This window comes from Choloepus didactylus, chromosome 10, assembly GCF_015220235.1.
Source record: "Choloepus didactylus isolate mChoDid1 chromosome 10, mChoDid1.pri, whole genome shotgun sequence".
Lineage (NCBI taxonomy): Eukaryota > Metazoa > Chordata > Mammalia > Pilosa > Megalonychidae > Choloepus > Choloepus didactylus.
This window is the reverse complement of record NC_051316.1, coordinates 100,966,613-100,981,274: the sequence shown is the minus strand read 5'-3', so window position 1 is coordinate 100,981,274 and position 14,662 is coordinate 100,966,613. Positions and strand designations below refer to the sequence as shown.

At 56.3% G+C, this 14,662-nt stretch overlaps 1 protein-coding gene across 12 annotated transcripts in view; it reads left to right on the top strand.

The window, feature by feature from the left end:
- The window catches only part of LOC119545566 (DAB2 interacting protein), a 185,855-nt gene that overhangs the window by 149,640 nt on the left and 21,553 nt on the right, over nt 1-14,662 (top strand). For all 12 annotated transcript variants that reach the window (XM_037851184.1, XM_037851181.1, XM_037851192.1 and 9 more), the window contains 3 exons: nt 9,378-9,531; nt 11,179-11,277; nt 12,260-12,814. In XM_037851184.1, coding sequence (XP_037707112.1) covers nt 9,378-9,531; nt 11,179-11,277; nt 12,260-12,814 — 808 coding nt within the window. The remainder of the gene's footprint in view (nt 1-9,377; nt 9,532-11,178; nt 11,278-12,259; nt 12,815-14,662) is intronic.

Here is a 14,662-nt window from a genome sequence, read left to right as displayed (position 1 = left end):
CAGTTCCCACATCACCCTAACATGAACGGCCTGCACCCTGTAGGAGGCCATGTGGCATGGCGTCTGGGTCTTGGGTGGAGGAGATGAGACTGAGAAGATGCTGCCCCTGCCCTGTGCCCCACATTCTGTGGGGGGAGCAGCAGGAGCCCTAGAAGGCTTTCTGGAGGTGGAGAGCTGTGAGCTTTCAGATCAGCCAGAGGGGAAGCACTATGCTACCTCACCCAGTAGAAGTACTTGGCTTTCAGCTCATTTGTCATCCCTTATTCCTTCCTTGTTCTTTGTTTTCCCCACTCAGTCCTGAGCCCCCAGGGCCCTGAGGACCATCAGGCAGCTGTTGGAAGTGTTTTTGGCCCCAGAGGGGGTGGGGAAACAGAAACCAGTCCCACACTCTGGTGTGACCTAGGGAGTGCATGGGTGTGTTCACCCATTTGAGGGGGAGACAGGCACAGACGGAGCTGGCAGAGGGGACACTTTGGCCTAGGCTTTGAAACATTCTCAAGAATTGTCCCAGATGGGGGAGGGATGATTAGGCAGAGGACGGGGACTGCCCTGGAGGTGCAGAGAGCCTGGAGGCTGTGAGATTGGCAGTGTCAGGGTTGCTGGGTGAGGCTGAGGCCACCGCCCCAAGCATGTGGGGGGAGTTTGGAGGAGGCAGGGGTCTGGTGGGTCTTTGCTTGGGAAGATGATGGGGGCTTAGGGTTTTGAGGTGTCATGCACCGTAATCTTTCTGAGCATCTGAGCCAGGCCTGGCAGTTTCTCCTGGGAATCAGAGAGCGGGGTGGAAAGCTGTCATGTGCACAGAAGCAGAAGGGACAGTTGGCCCTCAACTCACTTTTGATTTGCCCAAATCTCATCCTATTCAATGAGTATTCCTCAGAAATCTGCTCTCTTAAGATTCAGGGCACTTTGCTGTTCTACTGAGGTTTATAAATGTTTAAAAACTGTTTTGCGGTCCCCAAAGTAATTTGACAAATCTGACAGCTATTGATTAAAGACCTGAAATTATTCAAGCTGCAGGATGACTTGGGGGATTAGATGGAAAGTTTTTTGTTTCTTCTCTGTCTGTATTCCCCCCTCCAAAAAAAGATGTATATATGTAAATGTGTTCCTGAGTGTTTTTTGAAAACTCCATTATGCCTGAAAAGTATATTGGACAGAGGAGGAGGGAGGTATGGTCAGGATGTGGAAGGCTGCCTCTCTCACCTAAGCAGTTCAGGGTTATGCAGCAAGTCCGGGGAACCAAGGGAAGGGATGTGAGCCCAAGGTCATAGGCAGATTAGTGGTGGGACCAGGACAGGAAGCCAGGACTCTCTGGCCAAGTGTGCCCATCTCCCCATCTCCTCCACCAGATTGGACTGGGGCGCTGGGCTAACTGGACACCAGGCTACTGGAAGGTCAGTCGTAGGGTGACCAGACCACTAGGATCCCAGCTTCCACTTCTGGACTGCGTGCCTGGACCAAGGCCCTTGCTTTCTCCATGCCTCAGTTCCCTCTTTAGGAAAATAGAATGCCTTGTCTCTTCCTTCACAGAACCCTTTTAACTGGGGGTGTGGATAGGAAAGGCCTCTGCCTCTAGCCATTGCCCCTAAGCCAGAGCGAGTTTGAGTTCTTGCTCTACCTTTCCACAGGGCGATGCTGCCTTTTGGACAGAGTTGTTGGGAGAAGGCCCTGTGATGATGGTGTATGTTGGTGAGAACGTCTCTCGGGCAGCTGGACACCTAGGAGGTGTTTAGTCAGTGTCTGTCACAGTTGGGTCCAGGCTGCCACTGCTCTGTTCATTCGGTCACATACATTGGGCCCCTACTATGTGCCCGGCCTTGGCTGCCTTGGGGCCACAACAGTGAGCCACCCTGTCCTCCTGTTTTGATTGCCAGGGTGTGGACCTTCCTCTTGGTCAGTTCAGCCCGTGGAGGGGGGAAGGGAGGGGAAGTACAGGCTCTCAGAGACAAAAGTGTTTGCTGGCAGCCCAGGGGTAGGGGCAGGGCTGGAGGCCAAGCACATTGCCTTCCAGCCCAGGGCTCAGTATGTGTATGGGAAGGGGTCACATTAGTTCCTGGTGATCTGCCCCCTAGCCTTGGGCTGAGGGAACCCTGGGGGAAGAGGGACCATGCCTCTAGGCCCTGTCATCCCGGAAGCCTTCCCAGGCAGGGGGGCTAAACTCCCTGCCTTTTTAGGGCTGGCTCTGTCTCCCTAGGGCCCTGGGGCCACCAGGCGGCTGCATTCTTCTCCCCTCCTCTGGGACCCCAGCTGGGCCAGGAGAGCGCTCTGGCCTTCTCAGCGGCGGGTTCCCAGGCCTGCTGGGCCAAGCTGGGCCTGGGGATAGATGGCTCTGCTGGATGCTCTAGGCATGACACTGCCCTTTTTGTGACCTGCTGCTCGATTCCCAGGGGGTCAGTGCCCTGTGTCCTGACTGTGTTTCAGGGCTGTCTCCTCTCACTGTGGGCGGAGATTGTCAACATGGCTCCTGGGCCAGCCTGGCTGTGACAGCAGAAGCATGGTGGATGTGTTCCGACTTGAATTGGGGCTTCTGCAGTCTGCTGAGGTTCTGACTCCAGAGTCAGATGGTCCCACCAGCCCTCGGTTCAGCCCCTCCTCCGTGGAGACAAACCTTGTCCAGGATTTCTCCTGGTCTGGTTGTGGCATGGGTGATGGCATGGGACCACATAAGCATGCATGTGGGATATTAGGGCTGGGACTGCTGTGTCTGCCCCCAGGTGCCCTCTTCTCCCTTCCTTTCACTTCAGGAAATGAAGGGTTTTTTTAAAAAAGGCATCCCAGAGCCATTTGAGCAGATGTGATTTGTCCCCATTTTGCAGATGGGGAAAACTGAGGCATGGAGAAAGCAACGAATTTGAGTGGTTGGGGAAAGGACAAGGAACAGTCTAAGAAGTCACCCCATATCTCATCACCCCAAATGTTGGAGACTTAATGGACGTTAGGAGCATCAGTCTTGATAGCAGCATGCCATTCTTCATCAGTGTTGTTCACAGCTGTGTCCCTGGTTCCTACAACAGTGCCTGGCAGCGAGGGAGTGAACAGTTGGCCGTGACTACTAGCTGGCATTTGCCTAGCTCTCTTGAGCATCTTACCTGCACTGTCTCATTTAATCCTTACAGCTACCGCATGAGGAAGATATGTCATTATCCTCACTTAGGCTGGGGACACTGAGGCCTGGAGAGTCGAATGGCTTGAAGTACTCAAAGCTGCATGTTTTATAAGGAGTAGAGACTGTGTTGGTCATTCAGCCAGGCACCCTTGACACTAGGCCCTCCTGCTGTGTTGCCTGTTCCCAGGTGTAGATGACATTTCTGTTTCATGCACACCACACTCCTAGGACTCCCCCCGCTGCCTGCCTGAGGCTTCCCTCTAACCACCTGGCGCTTTGCCCCAACAACACGCCCTCCAGCCTCTGCAGCATGTCTAAAAGGCTCTCCCAGCATCTGTGTACCTGCTTCCAGACGGTGCCCACACCCTTAAAACTAAACCAGCTTGGCCCCCATTTGGGGACGCCTGTGGCTGAACTGGAATTGGCCTCTCCTGGTCCCAAGCCTGCCCTCTGGGGCCATGCAGGGCAGCTTCCTTTGCCCCTTTGAGTTGAGGTTTGGAGGGTGAACCTGAGCCTCTTCCTTTGTCCAGACTAAACAGCCTCACTCTCAGCTTACTCCGTCCAAAGCTGGGAACATCCTCTCCATGTAAAACAGGGCTTTTTAATTATCACAAGTTTTTGTTTTTGGGTCTCCTCCCTCCTTAAAATAATGGAGAATTTGTTGAACTTCTGTGTCACTAACCTTTTAAGAGAAGAAAGGATGGAGTTGAAAATCAACTCCTGGGTTGGATGAAAGGCTATCAAATAAGGCTGTGCCCCAGGAGCTGGGACAATGTCCCCATTGTTTCTGCCCAGCCCTCACAATGAGCTGCTATCAGGGCCTGGTTTTATCTTCAGCAGGCAGCTCAGCCAGGCCCAGGCCCAGAAGCCCTGGGCAGGGGCTGCCCCACCCTAGTCAGCCCCTGTGGCTTCTCCCCTACCTGGAATGAGCCGATCAGCCTGATTGTGGACCTTTGCCTGTCCTTCTGCCTGTGGTGTGGCCTGTGGCGTATTGAAAAGCCAGGCTGGGGTGGTGCCTTGTCATGGAGCTAGTCTGGACTCCACTGGACTGGATTCAGATCCCACCCAGCTCCTTGCAAAGTTCTCCCAGAGGGTAGGAATTCATGGCTTGTTCTGGGACCAAAGAGTGGAGCTGGGGAGGGAGGGCAGAAAAGGGGCATATCAGGAAGGGCTCGAACAACCGAACAGTCAGGTAGAGGCACCTGGGGCTTGATTATCCTATAGGCCCTAAGGCAGGAGAGGGAGGATGATGTTGTGCTGTGGTCTAGATGGGAGAAGGCCAGTGGGACACCCCTCCCCACTGCCCCTATGTCCTGGCCAGCTCTCAGGTGCTGCGGAGTTTGGGCAGGTCTCATCATCTTGTGGTTTTGTCTCTCCCACCTGTGATCTGGGAATCATGGCGCCACCCCCTTCCCAGGAGTGGGAGGGTTCCATGCCATGGAACAACGGGCCCAGGTTGGGGAGAGAAGAGCAGGGGAGAGTGCCTCTAGCCCCTGGGGGCTGTTGTGAGACTAGGGGTCAGCTCTCTTTTGGAAGGTCTTAGAGAAGGCTGGGCCAGGAAGGGGTGGGGTTGCAGCTACAGAGAGTAAGATGAGCCTCCTACCCTTGGGAGAGTTGGAGGGAGCTCCCACACCTGAATAAAGCCAAGGGCTGGGGCATTTCTCAGAGATTCCAGGATGCGCATTGGCATGCTGCATTCTGAATTGGCCATGAGCAGGCAACTGCCCTGATGCCCCATATTTGGGCCTTTGTTCCTTCTCCCAGGGAATCACCACATCCTCAGGGTTTGCAGTGTTTGGTGAGGATTGTCCTCATCCCAGCTGGTCTTCTCCGCTCTACCCTGGGCTTAGCTCAGCTGGGCTGCTGGGTTATGGGGCAGCCCTGAGCTCAGGGAGCTCTGGATCTCAGAGCTGAGCCAGACCAGCCCTGCCCATGAGTAGCCCTTGCCTGTCAAGGCCACTACGGCAACCCCTTCCCAGCACACCCTGATGAATGCCAGGATGTTGGGTCCAAGTGCAAGTTCACTGTCTGCCCGGAGTGTCTGGGAAAGCTTCCTGAAAGAAGGGGTGTTGATGCTGAGTGTTGAAGGTTGGATAGAACAAGGGAAAGGGAGGGACTTGTAGGCAGAGCGGATTGCATGTGCCAGAGGCCTGTCTGCAGGCATGGCGATCCCTGGGTTAAAGGAGCCCACTGTGAATGAATGGTGGGCCAGTGGGGTGGGGGGCAGGCAGGTGGCCCCGAGGCCAGTGGTCCAAAAGGCAAGTTCTGGGGCTTGAACTGAATCCCATGTGGTCTTGAGAAAAAATCCGCTCCTTACAACCCATAGGTTTGAGAAATGCTACTCCTTGAAAATCCTGTCCTTACAGTACTTGCTTAGTGTGTGCTCGTTAACAGTCTCTCTGATCTGAGGCCAGAACCCTTCCTCCTTTTTTAGATAAGGTAATGGCCCCCAAGGGCTTGGGGACTCCCCCTGAGAAGAGACACTGGGAGGAAAGAGGGGCTCCTGGGCAGGTCACTTGCCCTCTCTGAGCAGGCCTGTTTCTTGAACCCTGGCTTTGAAGGCTGAGCGACGTGAGGTGATGTGCGTGCTGTCATCTAGCACACGGCTTCTTGTAGCCTGGCCAGGGATGCATCTCGGCCCTGTGAGGAGGGGCGGGTGGGTGGCCCCCACAGACCTGCTCTTTGGAAGTGGTCTGCACAGCAGAGGCCCTGGTGTGAAGGCCTTTTGCCCTCCTTGGTGCTGCCACTCTGAGGAGACCTGGGGCTCTGGGAAGGAAGCCTTCATGGGCCTGAGCTGGGCATTGAGAGGGGGTCTGCAGGGGGAACGTGTTGGGCCACTTTCTCTCCCACCCAACCTTGGGTGGGGGGTGGGACCCAGACTCCACACCACACTGGGCAGCCACAGGCAGGTCTCTCAGACCAACCTGGGCCTCCTTCCCAGGAGGTGACCTTGGACATGTCAAGTCATTTCTCCCTGAGCCTGTCTTCTCTGTAAAATGGGTAGATGAATACTCCTGGCAGAGTTATGTGCAATAGGAGTGAGAAAGGGATGTGCCCTGTAAAGGGTGATGGAGGGTCTCCGGGGAGTGGAGTAGGAGCCAAGGCAGAGGCTGGGCCTGCTCACCTTCTCTGACCTGAGCCTCCCACATGAGGAGTCATGCCTCTTGCTGCCCGCCTGGAGCCTGGGCAGTCTTTGTGCCCTTTCCCCACCTCGCCCTCCCTCCCTGCCTTGGTTGGGTTGCTTGCCCAGCCTCTGTGGCAGAGCAGAGGCTGGAGGTGAAAAATGAAGTGGCCCAATGATGCCTGGCGTGAGATGAAGGCAGGGTGGGGTAAAGCTGCCTTGGTGATTGATGGGGCATGTGATCCCAGGCATGGTCTGAGAGCTGCAGGTGTGAGACAGGGCTGGCTTCCTGGAGGAGGTGGTTCTCAAGCCATGAGGTGATCCTGATGGGTCCAGGAAGTGACCAGTGACATTTTCCTTTCCTAAGCCCCACCCATCTTATTAGCTACCTCCCACCACCCCCCCATCCCCATGGGCACACACACTTCTATTGGAAGGTCTCACCTTGGCAGGGTCACAGTGAAACAGCCACCTCTGGGCACAGACGGGTTGAAGACAAAGGATGCTGTGCATCAGGGCCTGGCAGGCAGATGCCCCTTTCTCACCATGAGCATTGTGGGGAGGAGGGCATGGCAGGCAGACTCCTGGCAGATGGGCCGGACATGTGCATGTATATGGTTAAGAGGGCGCTTACCCACTAGCCCTGCCGCCACCACACAGTGCTGCTTCCAGAGCCTGGCCTTTCTGTCCAGGAGCGGCCTTGGAGACCGTGGAGTAGCCAGTAGGCCCTCCCCGTGCCCTCCCTACCTCCTTTCCCTTCCTCCCCTCCCCCTTCATTCTCCCCCCAGTGGGCTTGGGCTGCAGAGGTAGGTGCTGCCCTTGGCAATGGGGAGAGTCAGGGCTGCCCATCTGCAGCCCAGTGGGCTGGGCCAGTTCAGGATGTCTCAAAGGTTCAATCAGGAACCTTCCCAGTGAGGGCTGGGCCAGCTGGGGCACATTTGTGGAACAGGATGGGAGGAAAGGAAGAGCAGGGTTCTGTAGCCACAGGCTCCAGGCTCTGGCTGCTTTGGAGCCTGGCTTGGGGCTACGGGTGTCCTGGGGCTGCAGAACCTGGCCCCCCTCGGGTCTCCTTGAGCAGACCCTGGGCCTGCCTAGCCTGCTGAGCTGTGCCTCTCGTTCCTCTCCCCAGCCAGCTCTTTTCAGGCTCTCCAGACAGGAGGCGGCCTGGATCACCAGCTCCTCCCTTTGCACTTCCTGAGTCCTGTCTCACCCGCCCTGGCTCCCAGCATCCTTGTTTGGCAGGATTTTCTAGGCTGGGCCAGAAAGCTGCCTGATTCCAGCCTGTAGACTGTGTTTTTGGCCCTGATGGTAGGCCTAGGGGTGATGGCTCCCAGCCCTTTGTAGACGTCTCTTACACTAAGGTCCAAACCCTATCCTGAGAGGGAGGCCTGGAGTCTGCCCTGTGAAGCAGGTGGTATAGGCCGAGCCCCAGGTGGAACCTCTGCCTAGGGGAAGGCGTGGTCCCTGCCATGACCGGGGGTGGAGGCTGGCATTGAAGAGGCCCTGAGGGAAGATCAGAGGGTGCTGGAGGGAAGGAACCTGTGGAGCACCTGGCAGATATTGGAGTGACAGGCAATAGAACACATTGTGAAGTGGAGAATCTCAGGGAGAGGGGACCAAGGTAGCAGAGGCATTGCCATCTGTACATGCCATTTGGGGTCAGGCCATGCTGAGCAGATGCCTGTATGAACCCTGGGCAGGTTTGGGACCCATACCTATTGGTCTGTTCTAGCTTGACTGCACCCTGTCCCTATAACCCCTTGTTCTGTCCATTCCCTGTAGCTTTCAGAAGTCCTGCTGAGGGCATGGATTGGGCTCAAGTGATGTGAGCTCCACCTTGTGCCCAGCTCTGCGTAGGCCAGGGGGAGTGGTCAGGAGCCTGTGTTTGGTGGGAGCAGGTTGCCTGGGTCTCCTGAGTTGGACTGTGGGGCTCCCAAGGGCTGAGGTTCCCTTCTTACTCTGAGTCCTGTGCAGGTTCTGGCAGAGGACTCCACATGGGGGGAGGTTTCATTTGCATAGTAGGCTGTAGACATGGAGATGTGGAGTTTGAGGGTGGCCTCTATCAGCCTGGGAGACCCTCTGGATTCCTGCTCATCTCTGGGTCTTGCTCATCTCTAGTTCCTGGGCCCACACATAGTAGGTGCTCTGACCCACAGCTCCCTCTTTGCACACCCCACCCCACCCCGGTGGTCATGGAATTGGGTGTACAGGGTGTGTGCAACTGGAGGAGGGCTCTTAGCAGGCCCAGGGCCCTCAGTCTTTTCCTGTTCTGGCTGTGGGAGGGGCTCCAGCAGGGCACTACCATGTGCTGTTGGCTCTGGGTAGACTCTACTGAATACCCGTGCAGGTACCATCATACCTGATGGGCTGAAGAATCTGAAGCTCGGGGGTGGTGGCTTGCCCAGAGCTGCAGAGCAGGTGTCAGAAACAGTCCAGGTCCCAGCTCCATTTGGGCACCAGGTGGCATCAGCTCACTCTGCTCTTTGTGCCAAGTCCTGTGTTGGGCCCCTGAGTCTCAGCATGAGGACCCCGACTGGGTCTCAGGATAGCAGGTACTGGGCAGAGGCTGCTGTGACCCTGCCCATTTGAGCCTCACTGTCCTCTGTAAAATGGGAGCAGCAAAGGTCCCAATGGGGCAGGTGGAGTGGGATGGTATTTAGAAAGGGCTCTTCTGGCAAGGCTTTTACCTTCTGAATAAATGTTGGGATAGGGTGACTGCATCAGTCTTGGTTGGGGACCAGGGCAGAGGGGAGGCAGCGAAGGCACCAGACCCCCAAGGCTGCCTGGATCAGGCCAGCCCTTTCCTGTGAGTCCCTGGGGCTTCTTGGGAGCCAGGCCAACCCTGCAGGCTCAAGTGCTAAGTGTAAACTCCTGAATGATTGCCTCAGCTTCTTCCTCCCTTAGAGAGGCCAAGCCACTTCCAGAGTCCCACAGTGGGGAAAAGGGACTGGGGGGTCTCTATGACTCCAGCTGCCCCTATCTGTCTTAAGACAGAAAAGAAAGTGAGAGTTGAGAGGAGGCATTCCCTCCAGCCCAGGGGTCCAGGCAGGCTTCCTGGAAGGGAGGAAGGGAGGACAGGGTGGAGAGGGGTGTGGCAGTCAGCCAGGAGGAGGGCAGATCCATCCTGACCCACCTTTGTCCCCTCACCAGGTCCCATCTGATGCCGAGGCTGAAGGAGTCACGCTCCCACGAGTCTCTGCTCAGCCCCAGCAGCGCGGTGGAGGCACTGGACCTCAGCATGGAGGAGGAGGTGGTTATCAAGCCCGTGCATAGCAGCATCCTGGGCCAGGACTACTGCTTTGAGGTGGGTACCAGTGTTCTCTCCTGGTGAGGCAGGGTCTCTTCTGGATCCCCTCCTCCATGAGTGCTCTGAGGGTAGCATCTGCTTCATGCTTGGGCTGCTAAGACACCAGGGCTGGCTGGAGCTGAGGGTGGGGCTTTGTTCTTGCTCTCTGGGCACTCCTTGGAGAGAACACTTCTTCTCTGTGCTAGCAAATGAAGGTGGCTAGGGAGCCCCAACAGGTGAGTGAGTAAAAGCACATGTTGCTAGACCTTTGTCTCAGCATCCTGCTCACTTCTCCATGGAAGCCCCCCAAACGCAGTGTGGGATAATGGAGAGCCCCTGTGTTTTTCGGCCTCTTTCCCCCACTGTACAGTGAAGGCCAGAACCTCCCCTGCCCTCGCATTCTGTGACCCAAGGTTTAGGAGCAGAGGACCAGTGACCCAGCCTGGTCAGGCCTATTACCTGGGGATTACCTGTCCAATCCCTCATTGCAGGTGGGAAACAGAGGTCCAGGGAGGACTGGGAGATGTCACATAAAACTGAGGCCAAGTCAGGACCAGGATAACTAATGTTTCTGGGTGTTCCTAGGAATTTTGGGGGATTTTCTGATAACCTCTCCAGTTATTCATATTCTCTTCCTACCTATGTTTCTGGGAAGATGCCCTGCACCCCACCCCCCACAATCATGCATAATTGGGAGAGGTCTCTGGAAGAGGAATGAGGCTGGTAATAAAATCCAGCCATTTGGGGGACCAGTGTGGCCACCTCCTGGCACCCTTGGTCCCAGGGAGGGGGTGGAAGGGTGGCTCTGCCTCACACCCTGTGCCCTTTGTGCTTCAGGTCTCTTGGCCAAGCAGGGCTGGATCTCGGTTCTGGCTTCCTTGTCTGGGATGGGCTCATGCTGGTTCCTATTTCCTGAGTCCACGTCAGGGGCTGCTGCAGAATGTGGAGGCCCTTAAATGTCCTGATAAGGAGTCTGGGTTCCTCCATAGAGGCAGCTGGGGCATGGAACATAGAGCAGGAGGAGCTTGGGCCAGGTATATTCTTTGGAAGAGATCTCTAAGCTGAAACTGGAGCAGGAGCAAGCAGAGAGTTGGACAGGGGGACAAGGGAACGGGTTACGAGAAGAAAGACCCCAGGTGCCAGCGGGCCCAGGCAGCCCAGTTCTCGTTTCTCCAGTCTGGCACAAAAATGTTAGGGTTCTCTTACCATCATTGCTTGGCCAGAGAGAACTGTGGGAAGGTATCAGCTGCGGCATGATGTGATCACTGTACCCACCCTGGTTGTCTCCTTTGTGCCTATGGTTCCACCTTCTTAAGCATTGCCCTGTGACCCAGGCAGAGTGGCTCATTCCTTCTCTCCTTCCATGTCAGGGAGAGGGAAGTTAGAGTCAGAAAAGGGCCTGAGGCTGGGGTGAGAGCCAGGACCGGGAGCCAGGTGGCTCAGGACTGGGCCACTCTTCTGTCGTTGACATGCTCTGTGGCAACAGGTCTTAGTTTACTCCCTTTAAAATGTAAAATATAGGGTCATTGTAAACCCTGTGTCCCTCCTTCCCCAGGCTGTGGTGCAGACCTGGTGGCCCAAGTCCCCTGAGTCCTGGAAGTATAACACTGGTGCACAGCTTTGCTGTGTTCCCTTTCCACATAACATCCTGTCCGCCCCCCACAGGTGACGACATCGTCGGGAAGCAAGTGCTTTTCCTGCCGGTCAGCAGCGGAGCGGGATAAGTGGATGGAGAACCTGCGGCGAGCAGTGCACCCCAATAAGGTAGGCCTGTGCCAGCTCTTGCCAAAGCTTGTGGGGTTGAGGTTAGACCTGGAGCAGGAGCTGGGGCTGAAGGGCCAGGAGGGAAGGATCTGTGGGGTGGGGCTGGGACCAGGGGTGGTCCAACTGCATGGAGGCAGGGCCGAGTAGGCAGTAAAGTTAGACTTTGAAAGAGGGGTTAGACTTGGCCAGGCAAACAGGTGCTGAGGGCCTCTGTTCTCAAAGCTGCAAACTGAGGAGGCTGGGCTAGAAGGCTAAGTGTTGGGTTATTGGGATGCTGGGTCCCGGAGTCCTGCCTGGAACCCTTGCCTTGAGCACTTCTCTACCTGGCCAGCTCCTGCCATCCGATTCCAGTTTAGACATCTGTCCCCTCCTCCAGGTGAGTGTCCCTAGCCCAAGCCAGTTTGGGTGACCTTCTGCATTCTCACTGCCCCCTGGTTTCCCTCTCAAGTTCATGGGACTCCACCTGTAATCGCTTCCTTCCGTGTTGGCTTCCCCAGCTGATTGGGTGCCTGGGCTGAGACCTGGTCACTGTGGCATCACTAAGGAAGGGACCTGAGCTTTGGTTATCTCTTCAGTTCTTTACAGATGAGCAAACTAAAGAAGAGCTAATAAATGGCACCATGGCCTGCTACTTGCCAGGCTTTGGGCAAACCTTTTCACTTGATTTCTAACTCTCTGGGGGTAGGGGTATCATTTTATTCCCATTTTATAGAAAAGGAGACTAAGGCTTAGATCAAGTCACTTGTCCAAGGTCAGTCAGCCGGACTGAGTCCGAGCAGAGATCCAGCCCTGTGTCTGTCTCCATCCTCCCCTCCTATCTCAGACCTTGGGTCCTCTCCAACACCACCCTCTTCAGAGCCCCTCCCAGATCTTAGAACTCTTGGCAGGAATCTGAGCTGGCCAGGTGGGTGGGTGGCTGGCAGGGGCTGTGGGGCCACCCCCAGCTGACTGCCTCCCTGTGGTCCCCCTTGTGCACGGGCAGGACAACAGCCGGCGTGTGGAGCACATCCTGAAGCTGTGGGTGATCGAGGCCAAGGACCTGCCAGCCAAGAAGAAGTACCTGTGTGAGCTGTGCCTGGATGACGTGCTCTATGCCCGCACCACAGGCAAGCTCAAGACAGACAATGTCTTCTGGGGTGAGCACTTTGAGTTCCACAACCTGCCGCCTCTGCGTACTGTTACTGTCCACTTGTATCGTGAGACCGACAAGAAGAAGAAGAAGGAACGCAACAGTTACCTGGGCCTGGTGAGCCTGCCTGCTGCCTCGGTGGCCGGGCGGCAGTTCGTGGAGAAGTGGTACCCCGTGGTGACTCCCAACCCCAAGGGCGGCAAGGGCCCTGGGCCCATGATCCGCATCAAGGCGCGCTACCAGACCATCACTATCCTGCCCATGGAGATGTACAAGGAGTTTGCTGAGCACATCACCAACCACTACCTGGGGCTCTGTGCAGCCCTTGAGCCCATCCTCAGTGCCAAGACTAAGGAGGAGATGGCATCCGCCCTGGTGCACATCCTGCAGAGCACGGGCAAGGTGAAGGTGCGTGTGGGCACCTCGGCCCAGCAGGCAACGGGCAGGGTTTCCCACCATACCACAGGCCTCCATGGAAATGCCTGGTACACGCACTAGGTTATCTGCTGTTGTCCCATGGCTGTGTTATGTGTCACAGCTGTGGTGGGGGTATTGGAGGCACCAGTTACAGCCAGGTGGGTTGCCTAAATCCAGGAGTTGGGTCCTGAGGTGAGGGGCTTTGTCCTCTTCTGTGGCTGGGGCTGGTCTCTGAGGCAAGGCTGGAGCTGATGGATGGGGACTGTGGCTTGTGATGGAGTGGATTTGCCTTGAGGTGCCCCTCCCAATGCCCCACTGGCTCTGTGGGAGCTGGCCAGGCTCTCCCAGCACACATGGCTTCTCCAGCCCTACCCAGTGACACGAACACACACATAAGGTAGGTATTGAGTTTAGCAGACAGCTCCAACAGGGTGACACACCAGGGTGCAACCACTTTCACAGTCCCAGCCTCACCCCACACTCTCATACCCAGACACACAGTTTCACAGACACAGATACACACAAGCAATTGAGGCATTGGACAGATATGTGTAGCCATAGCCCCACAGAAACTGGGGTCATCCATAAGCCATCCAGGCAGGCCCTACTTCTAGGGCCCAGCTCCCTGCTCTGCAGTTCCTTCTACCTTCCACTTCTGAAAATGGGCCCAGCAGCACACCAGGCCATGTCACACCTCAGCCCACACCCACCTGGTTTGAGACCGAGTACCCATGGGAAGGCTCCCCATCCCCTACATGCACAGTCGAATCGTAACATGGTTCTGTGAATCTCAAAAGCAATCTCCCCCTCTTCACCCTATGTACTTGTCCTTTGGGGGAAGCTGCCTAAAGGATGTACAGTGGAAGGAGAAGGACTGGACGTGGAGTCCATTTGTATGCCAAGAGGCCTTGGATGCTGGGCGAAGGAGCTGGCCTCTGCCCTGTGGACAGTGGTTGGTTTGGGTCAAGTGATATGTGTGGTAAGGGTAGGAGCCATCGCTGTATCAAAGTCCTGAACCCTCAGCCTCGTATCAGGGGAGGCACAGGTCAGGAGCCAGGGGTCCATGAGGCCACGCCATCCTCTTACGGAGGCCCTGGATGGAGGAGGCCATGGCTGGATGTCCCTCAGCCTCTTCTTGCCCACCTCTTCAGGCCCTCCACAGCCCCACTGCCTTTGGGGCCAGTGCTGACTCCCCAACCCCTTTACTCACAGCCTGTTGGACTGGGAGTGTGCACTAAGGGCAGAGCTAGGGAGGGAGACCTCTTGGTGTGGGGCCCTTGAAGACAGGAGAGCACTCTTTTCCTAGGTATTGGATCACCTCTCTCCACCCTCAGCGTTCAGGCTTGACTGGGCCAGCTCTGGCCACAGGAAGTCTGTCCTTGATTTATTGGTCACCATTGGGGGCAGGGGAGATACTGGGAAACTGAGAGTGAATCAGGGAAAGGTGTAAGGCACAGAAAGGCAGCAGGGGAGGAGAGCGACTCGGGCGGTGTCCCTCCCTGTTGCTGCTCTTGAGGGCTGGCTGGCAGGGCAGCAAGTTTCGAACTGAAGGGATCTTTGTTCTCGGGACTCACAGCTCACAGCTGAGAGGAAAGATATCGAGGGAAGTGGGAGGCAGAGCTCCAGCCCCTGTGGCCCCTCAGGAAGTTGGGGGAGCTGGAGGTGGAAGGGTAGAAGGTCACCTGTGCTGCTGGGGCGACTTCCATCTAGGTTCCCCTTCTTTGGAATACTTGGGAACCAGCAGGGTGTTTGGGGTGACAGGTGGAGAATCTCATTGTAGAAGCTTGGGCCAGGGGAGACGGGCGTTCCCACATTCCCGAGGTGAAGGGTGCGTCCCTG